The sequence below is a fragment of the Electrophorus electricus genome, chromosome 13, assembly GCF_041902795.1.
Source record: "Electrophorus electricus isolate QZ-2024a chromosome 13, ASM4190279v1, whole genome shotgun sequence".
Taxonomy (NCBI): Eukaryota; Metazoa; Chordata; class Actinopteri; order Gymnotiformes; family Gymnotidae; genus Electrophorus; species Electrophorus electricus.
The window spans coordinates 8343513-8362675 of record NC_137509.1 but is presented as its reverse complement, the minus strand read 5'-3'; the positions used below and the strand labels follow the sequence as shown (position 1 = coordinate 8362675).

General features: G+C 39.2%; 1 protein-coding gene, 3 non-coding genes and 1 pseudogene across 32 annotated transcripts in view; 4 read left to right on the top strand and 1 right to left on the bottom strand.

Moving 5' to 3' along the window:
- The first annotated feature begins 92 nt into the window (after positions 1-92).
- tmem88b (transmembrane protein 88 b) overlaps positions 93-19163 on the top strand; it is a 139662-nt gene continuing 120591 nt past the window's right edge. For 12 of the 29 annotated variants that reach the window (XR_014115785.1, XR_014115793.1, XR_014115782.1 and 9 more), the window contains exon 1: positions 17630-18275. This is a non-coding gene — a transcript (transmembrane protein 88 b). Of the gene's footprint in view, positions 284-10298; positions 15255-17518; positions 17599-17628; positions 18276-19163 lie in introns of those variants that run through there. The other 17 variants (XR_014115794.1, XR_014115801.1, XR_014115800.1 and 14 more) reach the window with 7 other exon arrangements.
- tm4sf5 (transmembrane 4 L six family member 5) lies at positions 4694-10276 on the bottom strand. The gene is made up of 5 exons (XM_027031346.3): positions 8313-10276; positions 6922-7002; positions 6321-6466; positions 5391-5580; positions 4694-4955 (listed from the first exon to the last, which is right to left on the bottom strand). Exons 1-5 carry the CDS (start codon positions 8484-8486, stop codon positions 4938-4940), a joined length of 609 nt encoding a protein of 202 aa, XP_026887147.2. The 5' UTR covers positions 8487-10276; the 3' UTR covers positions 4694-4937.
- On the top strand, positions 11268-11465 carry LOC118240311 (U2 spliceosomal RNA). The gene has a single exon (XR_014116169.1). It is a non-coding gene; the product is annotated as a U2 spliceosomal RNA (small nuclear RNA).
- LOC118240306 (U1 spliceosomal RNA) lies at positions 12355-12518 on the top strand. Its single transcript, XR_004775342.1, has one exon. It is a non-coding gene; the product is annotated as a U1 spliceosomal RNA (small nuclear RNA).
- Positions 17315-17433, top strand: LOC118240315 (U2 spliceosomal RNA; annotated as a pseudogene).

Below are 19163 nucleotides of genomic sequence, written 5' to 3'. Positions count from 1 at the left end.
CTGCATTGCTTTAGTGACCTGATCAAAGCTGTATATCTGAACTGGTTCAGTGACTTGTTGTTGCTCTGTGTAAGATGAGAATGACTCAGGAACACAGGCACACCTTGTCTGTCTTTTCCTAAAGTCCAGAATTCAAGCTAAAACTGTCACTGTATCTTTTTTAAAGTAAACTTAGTTATTTTGTTTACCAAGAAGCATGCATGTCAATGTCACTGCTACACTACCTGGCTAAAGGGAATATGTTTTTACCTGGAAATATTCATCTGGACAGCAAACAAAGAAAGTGAGTAGGTCTTGTTTATTTCCTGTGTCCATAAGTGTGTCCTTTTCATTTTCGATGATGCATTTAAGGCTCATTCACATCACCCACCCATGAAGGATACATCATTTCACCTTTATGGAGATTTCAAATATTTCTTCAACCAGTTAATAATTCCTATAGAGCCACTAATTCCCTGAAAATGGTTATCTATGTGATAGTCAGCTATGTGTAATTACTTACCAAGAGCTTATACTCCTATTTACATTGTTATTCTGAGCAGTCTCTCAGGAACTTTGCCATTGGGTGTTCTTTGTGGAAATTTACAGAGTTGATTTGCAAAGGTGAACTAGATTAAAATGCAGACCAGCATGTCTACTTCACAATCTGGCTTGCACACCAGACTCTCTTTTGTTGCCAGATGTGTTGTGTGTCTGTGTTTATTTTCAAGTATTGGTTTTTGGGCAGATTGTTAAAAAATAGGATTTGTTCCTGACTTGTAATTAGTTCTTCACATTCTATTGCAATGGTGATGGTTAGAATTTGATAAAAGAAAACTAGTCTTCGATCACTGTAAAATAAAAGGAATGGAATTTCACCAATGCTGACCTCATTAAAATTAGTTTTATTTCTGTTTTATATCTGTGTATATCATTTCAGGTATGAAAATTCTGTAAGTATATGGATATGTGCATATTAGTAATGTGTACAATATTAAGTTGTTGCTATACTTTAACAGTGGTGTTACAGGAAAGTCAGATTCACTCTGAACTGTACAAAATTGGCTTCATTCTCTCTTGAGTTTTTTTTTTTTAAAGGCACAATACAAATTCACTTCCCTAGATCCTCTGAACGACAATGTTCACTTCTGTTGTGAATTTTCTCTCTCTCCCTCCCATTTGAGCTACTTCTTTCACCCACCTGTCTTTTTATTTTGCCCTTTCATATCCTTCCTTCTAATTCTGACAAGGGTGAAAGCATTAAGGAGTTTTGTGGGTAAAGGAGTTTTGGAGAGTCATGAAGTGGGACGCTATCTCTCAGTGACCCACATGAGTGAGTGGGGATGATTAACTAAGCACTGTGGTCCTTTGATAAGGAGCAACAGAGCTTAGCATATGCCCTTTAGTATAGAGAAAGAACTGATTTCAGATCAGTGTAAACCAGAACATTTTACCAAAGGCCACTTTGGAGTTGGTCTTTTTGACATTTTGCAAGGATTCTAACACACTTTTCTTAGCATTTATATTCCTGAATATACAACAGAATAGAAAGTTCTTTTACATGTAACCTTGTGTTTTATTAAGGTCATTCATTGTCAGTGCATAACAGTAAATATAGTGACCTTGATGTAGTACAATATGATATATCAAGCTAACTCAGAGAAAAAAAAGCACACTTTCAATTTATATTTATCACGGAGGGCATTGACTACATTATATGCTAGAAACTTGTCACTAACTCAACCACATCTTAGCTAAGAAACAACTCTGAAGAAGGCATCTTTTGGGGGGTATTTCACATGAATTCAAGAGGATGTTTTAATTTGTTGGTTTTCCTTGTCATGAAGATGCTATCTTCACACTTTCAATGAGAACTGCTATATAGGCCAGTGGTAGATGCCATTAGTGGTTAAGGTATTTGACTTGTAATTGGAAGGTTACTGGTGCAAACCCCACCTCCTCTGAGTTGCCCCTGTTGGGCCCCTGTGCAAGACCCTTAACCCTCAGTTGCTCAAGTTGTCTTCAGTCGTAATTGTAAGTTGCTTTGTCTTACAAAGTGTCAGGTAAATGTACTATGCATTTTGTTGTGTCATGATCAAATATGGGCTCTATGACAGTAACCATTAGAGAATGACACAGACATGAGGTCCATAACAGAACATGCCTCTCCCTAATTCATGCAAACCAACTGGTCAGCTACAAGTAAGTTATAGTCCATATGTGTAATAAGAGGCCGTCAATTCTCGTCCCCAATTAATCTTTGGCCCTCCTCTTATTTTGAAAATGGCTACCACTGGAGTTGGACAGCAAAGTATAAAAATAGCTAGATAAAAGTAATAGTGTTGTAGTGCTATCTTTCAATAGGAGACCACTCTATATGTAGTCATTTGGAGAAAAAATCCTATTTTGACTGAGATAATCTAAATTTATAATGTTTAGACAGTAATAATTAAAACAAATTACTCATATCAGTCTTTCTAATTTTTCTTTATGTAATCAAACTACTGTGGATGGTTGCAACCTGCAACAGGTTTGGAGGTAATTATGAAAGCTCAAAGGATCTGTTTCAGCAGGAGTGAACAATGACCTGGTACACAGCTGTGTCTGAGGGCAGAAAAATGGCATGTACACTCCTGCATTACAATTACTGATGTAATAAGTGTTTACTCCTTCTTACCTTTATAAGTAGTATGGCCGCATTCATACTCAGGCTTTTCTGAGCTTAGACACATCCAGAATTATTACTGGCACAGTCTAGCTCAAGTTGCCTCAGACCAGTTTTCCTCCCTCCTTGCATTCTCCCCTCCCATTTCCTCCTCCTTTGTCCCCATGTTTCCCCTTTTTCAGTCAACTCTTTCACATGCTCCCTCGCTCCTCTTAGAGATCAGTTTACAGTACTTTAAATTAGCTTTTTTTCATTTGGCTCAGGGTGGCAGGGTCAGTATGATTTGTGCTCCAAGTATGGTTGTGTTGAATGCCTATCTTACCAAAACACAGCTAACAGCAGTAATGTGATTTTCTTTTGAGGATGTCACACCCCAAGAGACTTGTTTACCATGGAGAAATTTTTATTTGTGTACTTCCACTTGGGTTCATTCCAAATGTGACAACACTTGTATGTCCAACTGCGGTATAAGCCGTTAAAAATATGTTCCGGGTTTGTTTAAAAACAGTATTGTGGAAATACCAGTGTATTTTGTTTTGTTTATGACAAGATCTGCACTGTTTCTCTGTGTGTGTGTGTGGGGGGGGGGGGGGGGGTGCGTGCGCGCATGCATGTATGTGTGAAATTGGCAGAGAGGTCAAACTGAATTAGTCCATTTGAGCACATACCAACTCTCATTGGTTCTGGTGGGTTATTTTCCGCAAACCCACAAAACCTTTTTTCTGCTTTTTAGCTCACCCCTTTCCCTCTTTTGTCTGCTCAGTCTTTTACCCTTCACATTCCCCTCATCTTGTTGGTGTGGGAACATATGTGATCTGCATGATAAGAAGCAGATAATCTTCTCTCTCTTGTAATCAATCTCTCCCTCCAGTGTCTCTCAATGTTTTTTCAACTCTTTGCATTTGCTTTCACTTACAGCATAAGGAAATTTCAGGTGAAATGCACAGTTCAGAACCAGTTTAATACACAGTTTAAGTACTCAGGTACCAAATGAGAGCTACCAGACTTTTATACTTTTTCTGCCACATAAGCCACACTAATCAAACCCTCTGAGCCCCAAAAGGACCCCTTGGTTAAAAAAGGGATCTACACCTGATTTGGAACAAGACCATGATTCATTCAGCCTGTTACAACACAAGCACCTCAGCAGTTATCTCCACATATGGCTAAAACATGCAAGGCATGTTTGCAATTATCAGTTAGTGGGGCTGTCCTAGCAGGTTTACAGTGCTCTTCAATGCTGGCACAGTTGTAGGGTAACAATAGGGTAACAATTTTATTGCTGTGGCAACAAAAGGTATATGCTTAACTCAAGTCCAGGATATGTAGGATCATCCTTGGTGTGTGGAAGCAAATCTAAAAGCAGGGTTTCTCCAGTTTGTTGACCTGTTATTGACTGATTCAGACACAGCAGTTTGAGTTACTCTATGATCAAAGGCTCTGCACTGAGTCCTGTGTAGTCTGCCATTTTTGCTGATTCAGCATCACTTACACAGATGTTAACTAATATGTGATGAACACCCATCATTAAAGGTCCCGCCGAGATGTTTGTACAGCTGTGGATGTCACTTCTAACCTGTGGGTGTCTGACCCTGCTTTCAAACAGGATTTAAACAGTGAGAGCACTGCAAAGTCATTCCAATAGAAATTGCCTGAGGTTGTGTCCAATTATGGTCAGTGGTAATGTCTGATATTAGAAATGTACCTGGTGCTAAAATGTTCCTGTGGGCTGGCATTGTTTAAAAATGATTTGAGAAGAACACACTTAAATGATGATTTCATTTTGAAGCTTAGCTATGTGTATAATTTAGAGTATCACTCTAATAAAACTTATGTGATTTTTTTTACAAAGCCCAGGAAATCCAGGTATATACTTATTTTAAACTAATAATCCATAGGCGTTTCTGATGTAACTAGTTAAATAATTAATGATGACAAAATAAATAGCACAGTACACAACATTGGCTTTGACTACAGATCAATCATACAGTATTAAACATCTGCTTAATTTACAGAAAGGTACAAATAAACATATACTGGTAAAACACATGATTTCCATATTTCTGTATTACTAAGATGCATTTAGGACATTTGCATGAAAAATATATCACCTGGCAAATTAAAGTTTATTTGCTGCTACAAACATGTTTTGTAATAAATCTTCACTAAAATTAAATTAGCACATCAAGCAAGTTGCTGCTGTTCATACAGTCAATGTACACATATGAAATGTTTAAAGACATCTGACATTGGAATGTTTAATTATGTTGAATTCACTGATAGTATCTTTTGGTCATAATCCTGCTTCATCCTGAAAAGCAAAGAAAAAACTCAATTGGTATTTATAACAATAGCTTTCACAGTGTATCTTAAAATTAACTAGGACCTATAAGTTGACTTAGAAAAAGTAATATCTCATTCTTGATTAAATAAATCAAATGGTATTTTCTAATACCTCTCTGAAAACTCAATATTATACCTAGTGTGTAGTATGTTCAATGACAATCTGCCTGTCACTATAACAGTTTTCATATGCTCAGAGTGCACAGGGCCAAATGGTACAAAGTAGGTCTGGAAAGTTGAAGTTTCATCTGTTGATGGTATCATGTTTCTGCCTCATATGTCAAATTGCCCTTCAGTTTATCAGTGATAAATGAACCACTGATACCCTCCCAACCATACAGTATGCAACTCCTTGTTGGACCAATATGGTGTATTATAAAAATGATAAAGATATGATACTTACATCCTTGCTGCTTCGGCAGTCGCCGCAGAAGCAGCCCAGGCAGCCATTGATGACCTGTATTCCAAGGAGCACGACCTGCAGCATGCCCAAGCCCAGTAGAATGGAGAAGAGAACAATGTGCCAGAGGACCGAATTCTCTGGGAACTCACAGAGTGACCACAGAGATTTATCCACCAAGTAGCTGTTGTTCCTGTAAAGGAAGCAAGAGAACAAAATACACACACACACACACACACACACACACACGGGGGGGGAGAGAGACTGACTTAAGGTTGATTGATACATTTGGAAAAGAGAGAGGTTTGTATCTTGCTTTGCTTTTAAAAATAATGTCCTTTAAAGTTGTAATTGGGATACCTTTTTACAGCTAAGCTATGTGCAATCAGGGTTCAACTTAGCTACATAATCTATAGACACTAATGCAACATAAAACAAGTAAACTTTAAAGTTGCAGACTTGAATAAATTCCTGGATAAATAGTAGCAATGTAAATTTAGAGATGTTAATAAAGATGTTACATATGCACATGTTTAAAATCTATCGAGCAATCAATAAATAACAATGTCTGCAACAAATTCAGAAGTCCAGGTAAAAACCAATACTCAAGTCATCCTGACTAGGTTTCTGAAATTCCAGATACAGCAATACGTGGTTTACACAGAACAGGATTTCTGTAATAAACCATAACAGTTACATTATACACAGAGCCATCTAGAGGCTACAAAACAAAGTGCACTTATTTAATAAGCTTTCATAAAGAGCCATCTAGAGGCTACAGAACAAAGTGCACTTATGTAATAAGCTTTCTAGTCAACAAACTTGTATAAATTCAATTATTTTTAAGGAATCGGTAGCACCGGAACATTGAAACATGTATCACTGTGTAATGAAGGGATTTGTTTGGGTGTTTATAGTTTAGGGCTGCATTACCCTTGGGGCATGTCCTCAAAGGGATACTTCCATTCCATGCCAGCTACTTGGCATTTTGGTCCTATAGCCAGTGCAGCAGATGCAACACTGGTACTGTATATTGCCCCAATCAGACCAAACGCAGAAGAAAACACAGAGTTCAGCATCTACACACAGATACACATGAACACACATAGACACACAATTACTGTCACAGTGCCCCTGACGTTCCACTGAACAATGCACTATTATAGTTTATCACAGCATTAGTGTAATTAAACACTTACACATAAACCTAACCTTAAGCTTAACTCACATGATAAAAATAATGTAATTTATTTATTTTAGTTTACTAAAGGAAAGCTTCAAATAGAGGCTAGATTTCTATACTTTAGATTAATTCTAGGATGCATGTGTATATTTACTGTAGCTCCTATTACTCATTTACAGAGTTAATTGTTCTATGGAATGTTGTGAAAACAATTCAAGCATCAGATAACTTGCTTTATTTCCTCTTTCATGGTTACAGTTTTTTATGTTCCCCTTTTTTTCATATCTACTTTGAGTTCAGCATATTTTTAGTCTTTTTTTCCTCCCTCACTACTGGAGTGGGTTCACTTACACGGCAACGGTTCCCACAGCAACCCTTTCCACAGCAACCCTTGCCCCCAGCCCTGATAGCTGAACAGCTTGGACACAGCATCTGATGGAAACAAAGAAGCGTATCATTAAACACAAACATTAAATAACTTTTACAACATAATTTACAATACCTGTTTGATACATAGTGCCTTACATTATAGACATGTCTGTATATAGTAATAGATCACTACATTAGGCTCCCTTATCTAATCTCATTCTGTATTTGTGTAATTTTACTATTGAGAGTTTTTTTATTCCAAAGTGCAAGGCCAGTATTCATTCCAAAGTACATCATGCAGAGGAGTCATTTGTCTTCTGCCAACATTTCTGAATTTTTTCTAGAAATATAATACATCTGACCCACTATTAAGAAAGTCATATAACAATTTTTTTCAAACATTTTCCTGCCTCACTACTTTCCTGTTTTTCAAACTTTAATTCTATCTAATTAGTGAATTTATTTAATATAATTTAGTGAATTGCAGTATGTATTTACTGATGTGTAGCATTCCAATGTGCAACATCACATTTTAATTTGAAATGTGTTTCACGTTAATTGGGTAAAGATTAATTTTAAAATTTCAAAGATATAGATTTTCAAACAATACATATTTATATTTAATTTTTTCTAAGTAGAACAAAGTGCTTAAAACTCAGCCCTTAGGCCAGTTGCTAAATTACAAGACAACACTAGGTTATATTTCATACATAGGTTACATTATGACTGTAATTGTAATATTATTTATTATGTTACATATACAGATTGCTTCATATAACTTCATATGACACCAGATTTTAGTTCCTGATGGTGGGATAGTATTAACTCTCTGATGATGGGGTAGTATTGACCCTCTGATGGAGGGGGTTGTATTAACTCTCTGATGCAGGGGTTATATTATCCCTCTGATGGGGGTAGAATTATCCATGTGATGGGTGGGTTGTATTAACCCTCTGGGACCTAAGCCATTTCTGGCACTTTTTGTGCAGCATAATATTATTGTTTTAGTAAAATTATGTCTGAAAATAACCCCATCACGCTTTATATAATTTTTTTCAGCATATTCTTGGTCAAATTCTGGGGGGGCAGAGAACTGGATTTATCCAAAAAAATAAAGGCCAAAAAAGTACAAATGTGAAAAAAGTCAATATATGTGTACAAGACACTATGATAGAACAATTATGTCTATTCAAAATAAAACGAAGTCAAATGTAAAAATGAACTGTTTATGAGAGTATAGATTATAGAGAATATTAAAAGAGAGTATACAATTACACAAGAGGTAAGTTAATTTGATTTTGTTCTGAAAAAGGAAGAAAGAGAAGGGAAAGAAGACAGAAACAAGGAGATTTTTAAAGTCCAGCATTACTTACAAACAGTCCTCCACCGAGGAGTCCTCCCATAAGCCAGACCTGCAAAGAGATCTGGTCATTCTTCAGACTCTCCCCATTGGGGAAGAACAGCAGCAGGTTGGCTATCATACACGCAAATGCTGAGGGCAGCAGGATCAAACCCACTAAACGGGCACACTTCCCTGTACAACACATCTTTTAAAAATGATGGCGTTTTCTTAAGCCAATCTTGACTGTTTAGTATATTAGTATAAGATCCTATGAACGTATCTAAGTCAGATTACATCTAAACTCTAGATAAAGAAATAAAGACCGAAAAACTTCCCTAGACCAAACCCACAGCTACACCCTATGCTATGCCCAAATAATAAATTAAGTAAATCAGGCCTGGGTACTGAAGAGAAACTGTGCTGCTTTTACTGTGGCAGCTAAAGACACACTGTGGGGACGTCTCTGAATCTATTCAATGTCCTTTGATCCTTGTCCATGTATGGTTTGTTAACACAAGTGAGTAAAGGCGTAGGTGCGTTTGTGTGCGTATGTGTGGGTAGGGCATTACATAATAAAAAAGATACAGTGCCTAATGCTAAGTGATACATACTCACTACCCAAATGATTCGAAATATTTATTTATTACAAAGTTGTACAATTAAAGACGATAGCCCATCTGTTACCATGCACAGTTTGTGTTAGTCATTTTTAAGTCTTCATCAGTGCTCAGTTTCTGACCACGGAACTTTTGTTTTCTAAATATTTGGGTGGCAATTTCTTGTTTGTGTCATGAAAAGAGGCTAGATATTAAAACATTAAACGCTACAGCGCACGTTGTTTTCTACATGAGAAAATATGCTCCATTTAAGCCTTTTGGTTAAGATCTAGTGTATTTTTAAAATGCAAATTAAAGGCGATAAATAAGGTCCATGATTATCTTCAGCATAGCTTTCTCGATGAAGCTGGCACTTCTGAAAAAAAACAAAACATAAATAGAGCTTGATAATATTTATGTGTCTATTGTCTCTTGTCTTAGAAGATTGTTTTCGCTGGTTTGGCTGGTTTTGAGATAGTGCTAAGATAATGCAGAGAAAGATGTCACAGATAAATTAAATTCAATTTAATTTAAATTTGACAAGGAAAGAAAGTAAATAAATGTCACTTCTTATGCTTGTTGGCTTTGATAAACGAAACCCATGCCATGTGACGTCACTCACGGCCAATGACTTTCCACACTGACAGGATGAATTTTACACCAGGAATTAGCACAGAACAATGTCAATGGTTTTGTTTGGATGTTGTCTTTTTACTTTTAGTATTTTCTTTACTTTTATGCTGGGGTCAGGAGCATTCTCTGCATGACACAAACTAGTTGAGATTTTAGCAAAGCAATACAGGACGATAATCAGCGTCAGACATCGTCACCGTGAGTTTGAATGGGGGGTCTGATCCATCTATTAACACATGCCTAAATGTCGAATTGTTTTAATGCAAAAATCGTTTTTAGTTTGCTTTTAAACAAGGTTACATTAGCATTTGTTCAAGGGGGCCGTTGCTGGTCACTACGGAGAGGGTCCTGTTTATCCGGGAGGTCCTTTTTGGTGTTCTGGGGCTGACGCCGGGGGACCTCATTTGTGCTCAACGGAATGGGCCCCTGGGGTTCTACGATGTCACGCTCTCCACTACGGAGAACTACCGCAGAGTTCTGGACTGGAGGGTGGAATTACAACACCACCCCGTGGGGAAGTACTACGTGGTGGACCCCTTGTGGGATAGGAAACGGCGGGTGGTTACCACCCACGTTTTCAATCCCCACGTCCCCACGGATCTTATCCGCAGGTTTCTCCAGGAGTACGATACGGTGCATCCAGGGGAGAGGATGGTTCGGGACGAGCTGGGTATTTGGAATGGGCGCCACCAGTACCAGATGTCCTTTAAAGAGGACGGTAAAGGTGGGCTGGTGCACCCTCCAGCCCTCTTCGCCATTGACGGTAACCGGGGATACCTTTTTTACAGGGACCAGCCGGTTTTCTGCCGGAGCTGCCGGGGCCATGGACATAAGATGGAGGACTGCCCAGAGCTGGAGTGCCTGAATTGCCTGGAGAAGGGACATCTGGCCAGGGACTGCAGGGGCCCCAGGAGATGTCGCCGGTGTCGGAGCGAGGGACACCTGGCTCGCTCCTGTCCGGGTAGTAGGACCTACGCGGCAGCTGTGGTCCGGGGAACCCGGGACTGTGAGGAGGATCCGGCGAGTACTGGAGAACAGGCAGGACCAGAGGAGATTGAGGCACAGATCCTGGACCCTGTGAAGGAGGAGAGAGTCGAGGAGCCTCTCTCTCGGGATCAGGCACTCCAGGTACAAAATGGACAATTGGAGACTGGGCGGTCCCAGGAGACTGAGAAGGCCCCGGCAGTGGTCCGGAAAAGGATGAGAGCCAGCTGGAGGATCCCCGGGGAAGATTCACGATTGTCGAAGGCGAAGAGGGCTGGTAAGGGTGAGGCGGCGCCCAAAGGCCCCCTGACCTTTACCCCCGGATCTGATAGCACGGGGAGTTTTCCGTCTCCCTCCCCCCTGGTCATAGATTTTGATTCTGTGGGGGATGGGGGGGGGAATGCCCAGAAGCCCGGGAAACGTATGGACGTTTTTTTAAATAACACGGGTTTCCGTGAATTTGCGGGCCTGGGGGATAAATGGGAAGGGGGTTCCTGTTTTAATAATTATAAATAGTTCTTAAACAGGTGTACACACGATGGGAGACCCGCTGAGGAATTGTTTTTAGTAGAAGGCCGAGAAGCGATTTTTAGTGATATTAGCATTGATGTTTTTAATGTTGATGTTGATATGTACTAGGTTTATAAAACTGTGTAAATTTTTAAGTATTGATTATGTTGATTTTGAAATTTTAAAAAACAACATGGATGTATACGTACATATGTATGTATATGATATTGACTATTGTACGTGTTTATTTGTTGATGCACGTGATTGTTGTATGTGAAATGGTGAATAAAATGGTCAAAAAAAAAAAATCTGTTCTTATCAGTTTAATATCTGATACGTCCCCTACCCGGGGACCATATATTAAATTGATTTTTGGAACAGGGAGATGGAATAGGGGCTTGCTCCGTCCACTCCACGCATCGACCCGGTATTGCAGTACCTCCGGGAACGGTGCACCTCCTCCCTCCTTTGCTCTGTGGGAAAATAAGAAAACAGTTGTTTGATTTTTTTTTTAAACTTTTTAATTATTTATTATTATTATTATTATTTTTTTTTTTTTTTTTTTTTTACATTTTTCTATTGTGTGTGTTTGCGCGCGCGCGCGCATCCTGTTCAGGGCAGTCTCTTCTCTTTGGAAGAATCTTCTGTGTGTCGGCTAGACGTTTCTGTGGAGGGATAAGCTCCGTGTGTATTGTTTAACAACTGCAAGTGATCGCCCGTTGCAGTATATGAAGAGAAATGTTCCCTTTAAAAGCGTAGCGCAGCGTAGTGTGCCCAGTATAAAATCTTGAGTGATCTCGCCTCTTTTTTCGGCCGTTGATTGCGAACAGATACCACCCTGTAGCAGACAACGCTCTGGAGGACAAATGACGAGAGTTTTGCTCATCTCGCTAAAACGAAAGTCGTCAATGGCACGACGCGCGTTTCTGTTCCTTTCAATGCTTGGTAATTTTCTCAACAATTCTGTGTGGATTTTGAATCACCAAGCTAGCGAAAGCACCATTTCTCTATACGGCGCAGCAATACGTTAGTCCAGCATGTTCGCCCGTTGTGAATTTCGCTCACGTGAAGAGTTTGCTCCACACACGAAAATAGAAACAACGTCCACGCGTCCTCATGGCTCATTACGTATTCGGAAGCAGTGCATCATGGGAAGCCTCTTCTCCGTTTCGTTTAAATCGACGAGATAACAGCCCATAAATGTTCTTTTCAAACAATACGTCGTTCTTCTGTAGGTATGTATTCAGTTTGCTTTTAGATTGTGTTTAGTTGCGTATTGAGCGGGGATCCTACCATCTGAGTGAATACTAAGTCTTTTGATCATGTGTTCGCCGTGTGGACGAGGAATTCATACTTACCTGGCAGGGGAGATACCATGATCAAGAAGGTGGTTCACCCAGGGCGAGGCTCAGCCATTGCACTCCGGTTGTGCTGACCCCTGCGAATTCCCCAAATGTGGGAATCTCGACTGCATAATTTCTGGTAGTGGGGGACTGCGTTCGCGCTCTCCCCTGATTTACTTGGGTTCAAAAATAGTTGTGTGTGTTTACGTCTTGTTGTGGGTCTCGATGCAGCGGTGCACCCTTGCTGAGTGTGTTTGCTTTGCGTATTAAACCCTTATTTTCTAGAAGCTAGTCTCTTATCTTTTTATTGCTTTAAATCACAAGTGACACAGGAACAAAATGCTTTTCATGCACGTTAGGTTTCTTGTTCACGAAAACAATTTCACACAGTATAACATGTTTACTGTACCCCTCTCATAGGCTGCTGACGCTTGGTTAGCCTTTTGACTAAGATCAGGTCTACGGAAGCTCAAATTGCTGTCACTGCTACAAGATGAGGAGCTTGTCATTGACTATAGGGAGCAATACGGCAAGTGGAGAACAGATGCATGTTCAGACTGCAAAGAAACACTACACAGGAATTTTCACCTGGTCAGTAGGGGGTTTGATTTCAGTAAATACATGTTAAAAATGAAATGGTGTGTGGGGGTGTTGTAGTCACATAAACCAATTCACTTTAATCAATTTGCCGCTAAGACCCCAGTTTACTATCAGCGACCTTACACAACATGACGGTCTTACAATGAAACACGGTTTGTGCTGTCGTAGCAATGGCAGTAAAACATGTATAAAAATGGCATCTCTATTCTTTTTTTCTTTTTTTTCTGTTTCTGTCTTGAATACAGAAATGTGTAAATGCCGTTTGTAGTTTTTCAATGGTGCTGTTAATTTATTGTATTAATTTATCTTCAAAACTAGACAAGCCTAGATATATCATATTGGCCATGCCACTTGAATTTAGTGAAGATATAAATGTATATTAATGGATATATGAACATTTTTCTAAAGCATTAAGAATTTTATAAAATGCGTGTTTCTAATGGTTCGAAATATACAGGTTTTAAGAGATTTTTTTCAATTTTAGTTACTGTGACTGAGAATCTTTGTGTTTTGTCATGCTATTTCCATTGGAAGAGAATCTATTATCATGAAAAAAGCATTTTAGGATCGCACAAGGTCTTTTCCATGAATGTTTTCTTGATTTTTGTGAGAAAACAATTAGTCATGAATTTGTTTAGTGAATCGTGTTTTACCTCTCCTTTTTTTGCTTAATATACAGATTTATTCTCTTGATTTTTTTTTTGATTATTTTTATACTTTTTTTTTTTTTTTTTTAAGGTTTTCCATTATTCTTGTTGCTCTGTAAGTTTTTTTTTTTTAAAGGAGAGATTCAAGAGTAAATTGTCCCTTAAACTCCCAACTTGGGCTATATGTTAATTCTTTAATAACTATAGCTCCATTTTGTATAAGAGCAAAAAGCCACTTTTGTAACTGAAATTAGCAGCAAAATGAAATGTAAGCGCTTCTTATTGCTGCATTTTTGACCCCGTTTACCCTGCCCTTTACCTTGTATTGTAGGGGGGAAATAAATTCAGAGCTGTTTTTTACATTTAAGAATTGACACATTTAGTGGCGCTTGATTTTGTTTTAAACATTGTCTGTGGGAGAAAACAGTTGCAATGACGACCGAGGCATAATCTTGGTTATACAGAATTTATCTGCGGTTGGTTGTCATAAACCAAAAATTGAGAAGTTTTTGTTTGTTTGTTTTGTTCACATCAAACTGTAAATACTGTGGCATTTTACTGGAATGAGGATAAGTGTGAATCGAATTTCCCATTCGATTGATAAACTGTAATTTCTTTTTAATTTCTAGTCTTAAGCTTGAATCAATTATTTCACATAATGAAAATGTTGGTTACAATTATGATATAGAAGGTGCTGAGTTCTCTTTGAACTCCTCTTTCATTTCTAAAGAAAAATCTATTTTTCCTGTTGCAATATATCATTTCTTCTTTTTGTGGTCATTTATTTAAAATCTGCACTGTTTTAGTGAGTTCACACAGAAAGCAAACTGAGCCAGACATGTCTTAAACACTTTGTGAATTTGTGTGGCATTACTATGACCATTAATATTAAATGCTTTTGATAAACATGGAGTGTAACTGACCTATTAAATGAAGGATATGGTGCTTTGCTTTGCTTGTAGTCACCTGGATAAAAATGATTATTTGAAGACACTTGATCAACTCAAATGAGGCATACCTCTCTTTTAAAAAGAACCACGGGAAGCCCAGCCCTATACTGAGTTTGGAAATCAAACTCATCCCTACCTTCCATCATCTTTCCCTGTCAATTTGTAAAATATATGCAGATTCTGGAAGCTAGACGTGCATCAGCATCTGATAATGCTGTGGCTTCTGACTACCTGTTTCACAACACATTTAGAAGCCTTTAAATGTTAAGAACAAGAGGAACCTGAACCCTTTCCCAAAATTCAAGCTGCCAAAATGAATACAAAACAATTTTAAGGACAAAGAAAGAAATGAAGAAGAAAAATATAAATGGCTCAGGGATTCATTTTGAAGCTACGTTTTACCTAGGTTTTGAAGGATGTGTTTTTAGTACTGAGTAAGTTGACTATTTCAGATAGAAAGCCTAAAATAAAATCATGCCCGCAGTTTTAGTCAACCAGGAAGCCTCTAGCTCTCTAATCTCTCACTTGTGTAGGACGTGATGCCAAATCTGCTTGATAATCGCACGTATGAGGAATTAGTCTTTAGAAATGATGCACTTAGTAGTTGCCAAACGTAGAACCGAACTGCAGATCCTCTTGCCGTGACGCGGATTTACTTTGCAGGCCTAAATTTAAGACCCGCTCTGAATCAGACGCACGTATAATGTGAGGTAAGCATTTTTCTTGGAAAATAACATGCTATGTAAATATAGTATATAATAATATTAGGGAAATGGGGAGAAGTGCTGTTCAAAGCAGAATCATTTGTGTAACGGTACGTTTTTGTAGAGAGAAACTACTCTCAGTAATAGTGCGCGTCACAAGTTTTTTCACCGTAAGCCTAAAATCGCCCTTTTGAACAAACGCGTTAGAATTGTTTAATTTCTTTCGGAATAAAACAATCTTTTGGCGTGATCTGACTGTTTAAAAGCAGTGCTAAGTTCGAAGTATGGAAATTGCTTTTGCTTGTAACGGCAGTCGATAGGTACGTGTTTAAAGTAACATTTGCAGCGGTTTACCGAGGCCACAGGCCAATGACTGCTAGACGTTCTTTTGCGTGACTGTTGATGAGACGACAATCAGCTAAAATATCTTGGTCGTTTAATAAACTGCTTGCCACGAATAGAGGCTAGTGGCAGATATGAAAACATTAAACGCAATAGCGCACGTGTCCTTTTGTTTTCTTCCTGAGAAACTGTGCTCTATCTCGGCCTTTTGGTCATATGTGATTTGAAAATGTAGGCCTAGTTTTAAACCAATGTATGGCGTATGTTGCCCAAGTACGTGCGTCTGTATAGACGTTGGCTGCAATATGACATAGTGTATGATGAAAACATTTTGAGATACCAATTAAAGACGAAAGGTAGTCAGCCGCCTAGTCCGCTATTTGGAGACGAGAAATAAGGTCCACGATTATGTTCAGCATATTCAGAAGCTTCCTCCATGAAGCTGGTACTTATGTAAAGCACATAAATAAGGCTCGTCGATCTTTTGTGTTTCTGCTAACTTGTGTCTCACAAGATCGTTGGGCTGGTTTTGAGTTGGCGCCAAGCTAATGCAGAGAAAGATGTGACAGATACAATAAATTCGGTCCAAAGTCTAATAAATAATTTTTGATTGGCTTTGAGGCAGTGGTGGCTCAGTGATTAAGGCATTTGTCTAGCAATCAAAAGGTTGCTGGTTCAACTTGGGCACCTGAGCCGAGACCCTTAACCTAGTAGCTCAAGCTGTACTCGTTTGTAATTATAAGTTGCTTTGGATAAACGCGTTAGCTAAATGTAAATAAACGGGTCGTGTGACGTCATTCACGCCCAATGACTTTCCACGGACAAAGTGACCTAGCTAGAATTTTAAACCAGGAATTACCATAAGGGAAAGCAACTGTTTTTGTTTTTTGTTTTTCCTCTGCCGATAGTTAACGGCAGACGCGTGAGTGTGAATGGGGGTCTAAGCCCTCCAGGAGCATAGCAAAAATGAAAAGGAACAAGCCATCCATTAACACCCCGCTTACATGTCGAATTGTTTTAATGCAGAAGTCGTTTTTAGTTTGCTTATTTGTTCATCAGTCGTCAGGCGGCCATTGCTGGTCACTAGCATGTCAATTGCACTTAATTTAGGATAATTGTGACAGACATCCAGATCATGTGTTTTCTTTGTCCCCTTTGAATCTGGAGGAATGATGGCACGGTTGAAAAAGATAGAATGAATGAGAAGTACGATTTAAACTAAAGAACACCCAACGAGGCTTTGTGATAAGGTTAGAGTTCACTAAAACTAACAGCACTAGAAAGGGAAGCAACATTTTAGAAATATCTGATACAAATGATGTGAGGCACAACCAATTTAAAAAAGACAGTTTGTGTGTTAAACATGTATATTAGGATGGCTGTGGACCAGATCTAGGGCTTCAGTCTGAAAAGACAGGCAAAGTTTGCCTTCACATTCAATCATATTCAATCTATTCTCTTCTTGAAGGACGTACTGCCTTGTTTATATAGTTGGTACTCTAGTATTTCTCCCTGCGTGTGGCTGTCTTTTGCTTTCAAGCCAGCAGAGGTTACTGTGGAGACTAGCAGGTAAAAAAAAATAATAATACAAATTGGGCAATTTAAATTCTGATTCGAGGGTGTGGTTTCCTCATCAGTACCATTAGCATTAGCATGTCTGCATATAACATAGGTATTGTTTGATGATTTTTCTGCAGAGGTTTGCTATTTGTAATTCCGGTCCCCTACCTGGAGACCATATATTAAATAGATTTTTGGAACAGGGAGATGGAATAGGGGCTTGTTCCATCCACTCCACACACAGACCCAGTATCGCAGCACCTCTGTGAACAGTGTACCTCCCATCATCAAAGATTCTTAGCTCATATTTATATGGCAAGCTTCTTGTTTTAATTCTGTGTGTTGTGTTCACTTTTAAAATTCTTTAGGAGTACAGATGTCATCAGGCCCACTAGCTCTGTGACTGTGAAGCCCGTAGAGCTCCCGCTTTACCTGGACGATGGTGAAGGTAGGGCTGGGTGATGAGGGAGTATGCAGGGAGCTAAGAATTCCTGATTGTGGGGGAAGAGATGAAGGGAGGATGGCAGAATTGGTCCTGGTCAAGTGTTATTTTAATGTTGTTTTGAAGGGAGCTATTGGCAGGAACGAGGCTGTCCTCTGGGGTCAGAAGTCTGCTGAGAGCAGAGAGGGTGACAGGGGTGTTGATGGGTCATAGAGCAGGGACTCCAACAGAGGTGTGAATGGGGGCAGGTTGGGTGGAGACCTAGTCTCACCGTCTGAGCACACAGTGGTGGGGGTTGTGTCAAACCTGTTGAAACATTAGATTAAGTTCAGATGCAAATGCCTGATCTCCTTGTACTCTACAGACTGTCAAGCTTTTCATCCCATTCAACACATCTGCTGTGTTGTTCGGACCCGTTTTCTATGCTTTTTTTCACGTTGACGTAAAAAATGGTCCAAAAGGTTATGCCCTCTCGTTGCACGGTTAACATACTGTTTAAAGTTGGTGAGGACAGGAGAAAAGGAGACATGACTGAAATAAACACAGATCAATAAGAGGGCGTTGGAATGTTTTCTCTGAAGTCCCGCGATGACCGAGTGAAAGATGTCGCTAGCGCTCTTCGACACAGCCCACGGAGGGACGTAAACAACTACAGCAGTGGAGTAGGAGAACTCCCACGCTAGGTACGCTCCCTGTACATCCACTGGTTGTTCAGTAAGGCAGACGGTTCATCCACCTTGTTCGCAAAGTGAAACGTGTAAATCTTTTCATGATTTTATCACTGCATACAGAAGACTGTGTAAGTGAATTTCCCTGTTTCCAGCTTGGTGTTGCTAGGATCACCAAGCATAATGTTTTGCAATTTTGACTTTGGACCATTTCCTCCCCAGGAGAAAGTTTAATATGGACCTGAAATGAGGGGATTGGATCACGTGGTTCTATAGTATTCGTGACTCCACCAATCCAAGTTATGCAAAATCCCACCTACAATCCATTTTTAAATTGAGTTACAGATTTTGCGTACTCAAGAGCAAATGAAATGCTTGCTTATTGAGTATGCCTCAGTGCAGGCCTGGGGACCTAGGCCACATAGTTACAGCGATCGCCTTTGCCGTGTACTGCCGAAGTGTAAAACATTGGAAATCTACTACTTAATCTGGTTTTAAAAATTGGGTAAATATTTCACAGGTTCCTTTTTACATTAAATGTATTGCTCCATGAGTGTCCTTCAACACAGACCCGAGAGGTGAGTGTGTCAGGCAGGAGCAGAGTCGAACACAAGTTCATACAAAAAAAAAAAAAAAGATAAAATAAAACTTCTTTGTCTTTTATATCACATCTGTGTGAACAGAGAATCTGTTATGAGTTTCCCCCAAGTTATGAAATGCTTCACAAATGTAGGCATGGCATGGCCTACGTCACCGGGGAGGCCAATATGATTATATGTCTAAAGAGGTTTTGAAAATGGTTGCTTTAAAATTGAGCTTGAAGGGGTTGGTTCGCTGTGTTGACCTCACCGTCGTGAAGGGAGGTGTCTACCTGGGAAGAGCTTGAGGTTGCGTACGTTGTGA

Excerpts from the sequence above, each read along its gene's own strand:
- tm4sf5 (XM_027031346.3), bottom strand. The coding sequence starts at position 8,486 with ATGTGTTGTACAGGGAAGTGTGCCCGTTTAGTGGGTTTGATCCTGCTG. Across the intron at positions 6,467-6,921 it reads GCTGTGGGAACCGTTGCCGT|ATGCTGAACTCTGTGTTTTC; the intron begins GTAAGTGAACCC and ends ATCTGTGTGTAG. Across the intron at positions 5,581-6,320 it reads TTTGAGGACATGCCCCAAGG|GAACAACAGCTACTTGGTGG; the intron begins GTAATGCAGCCC and ends CTTCCTTTACAG.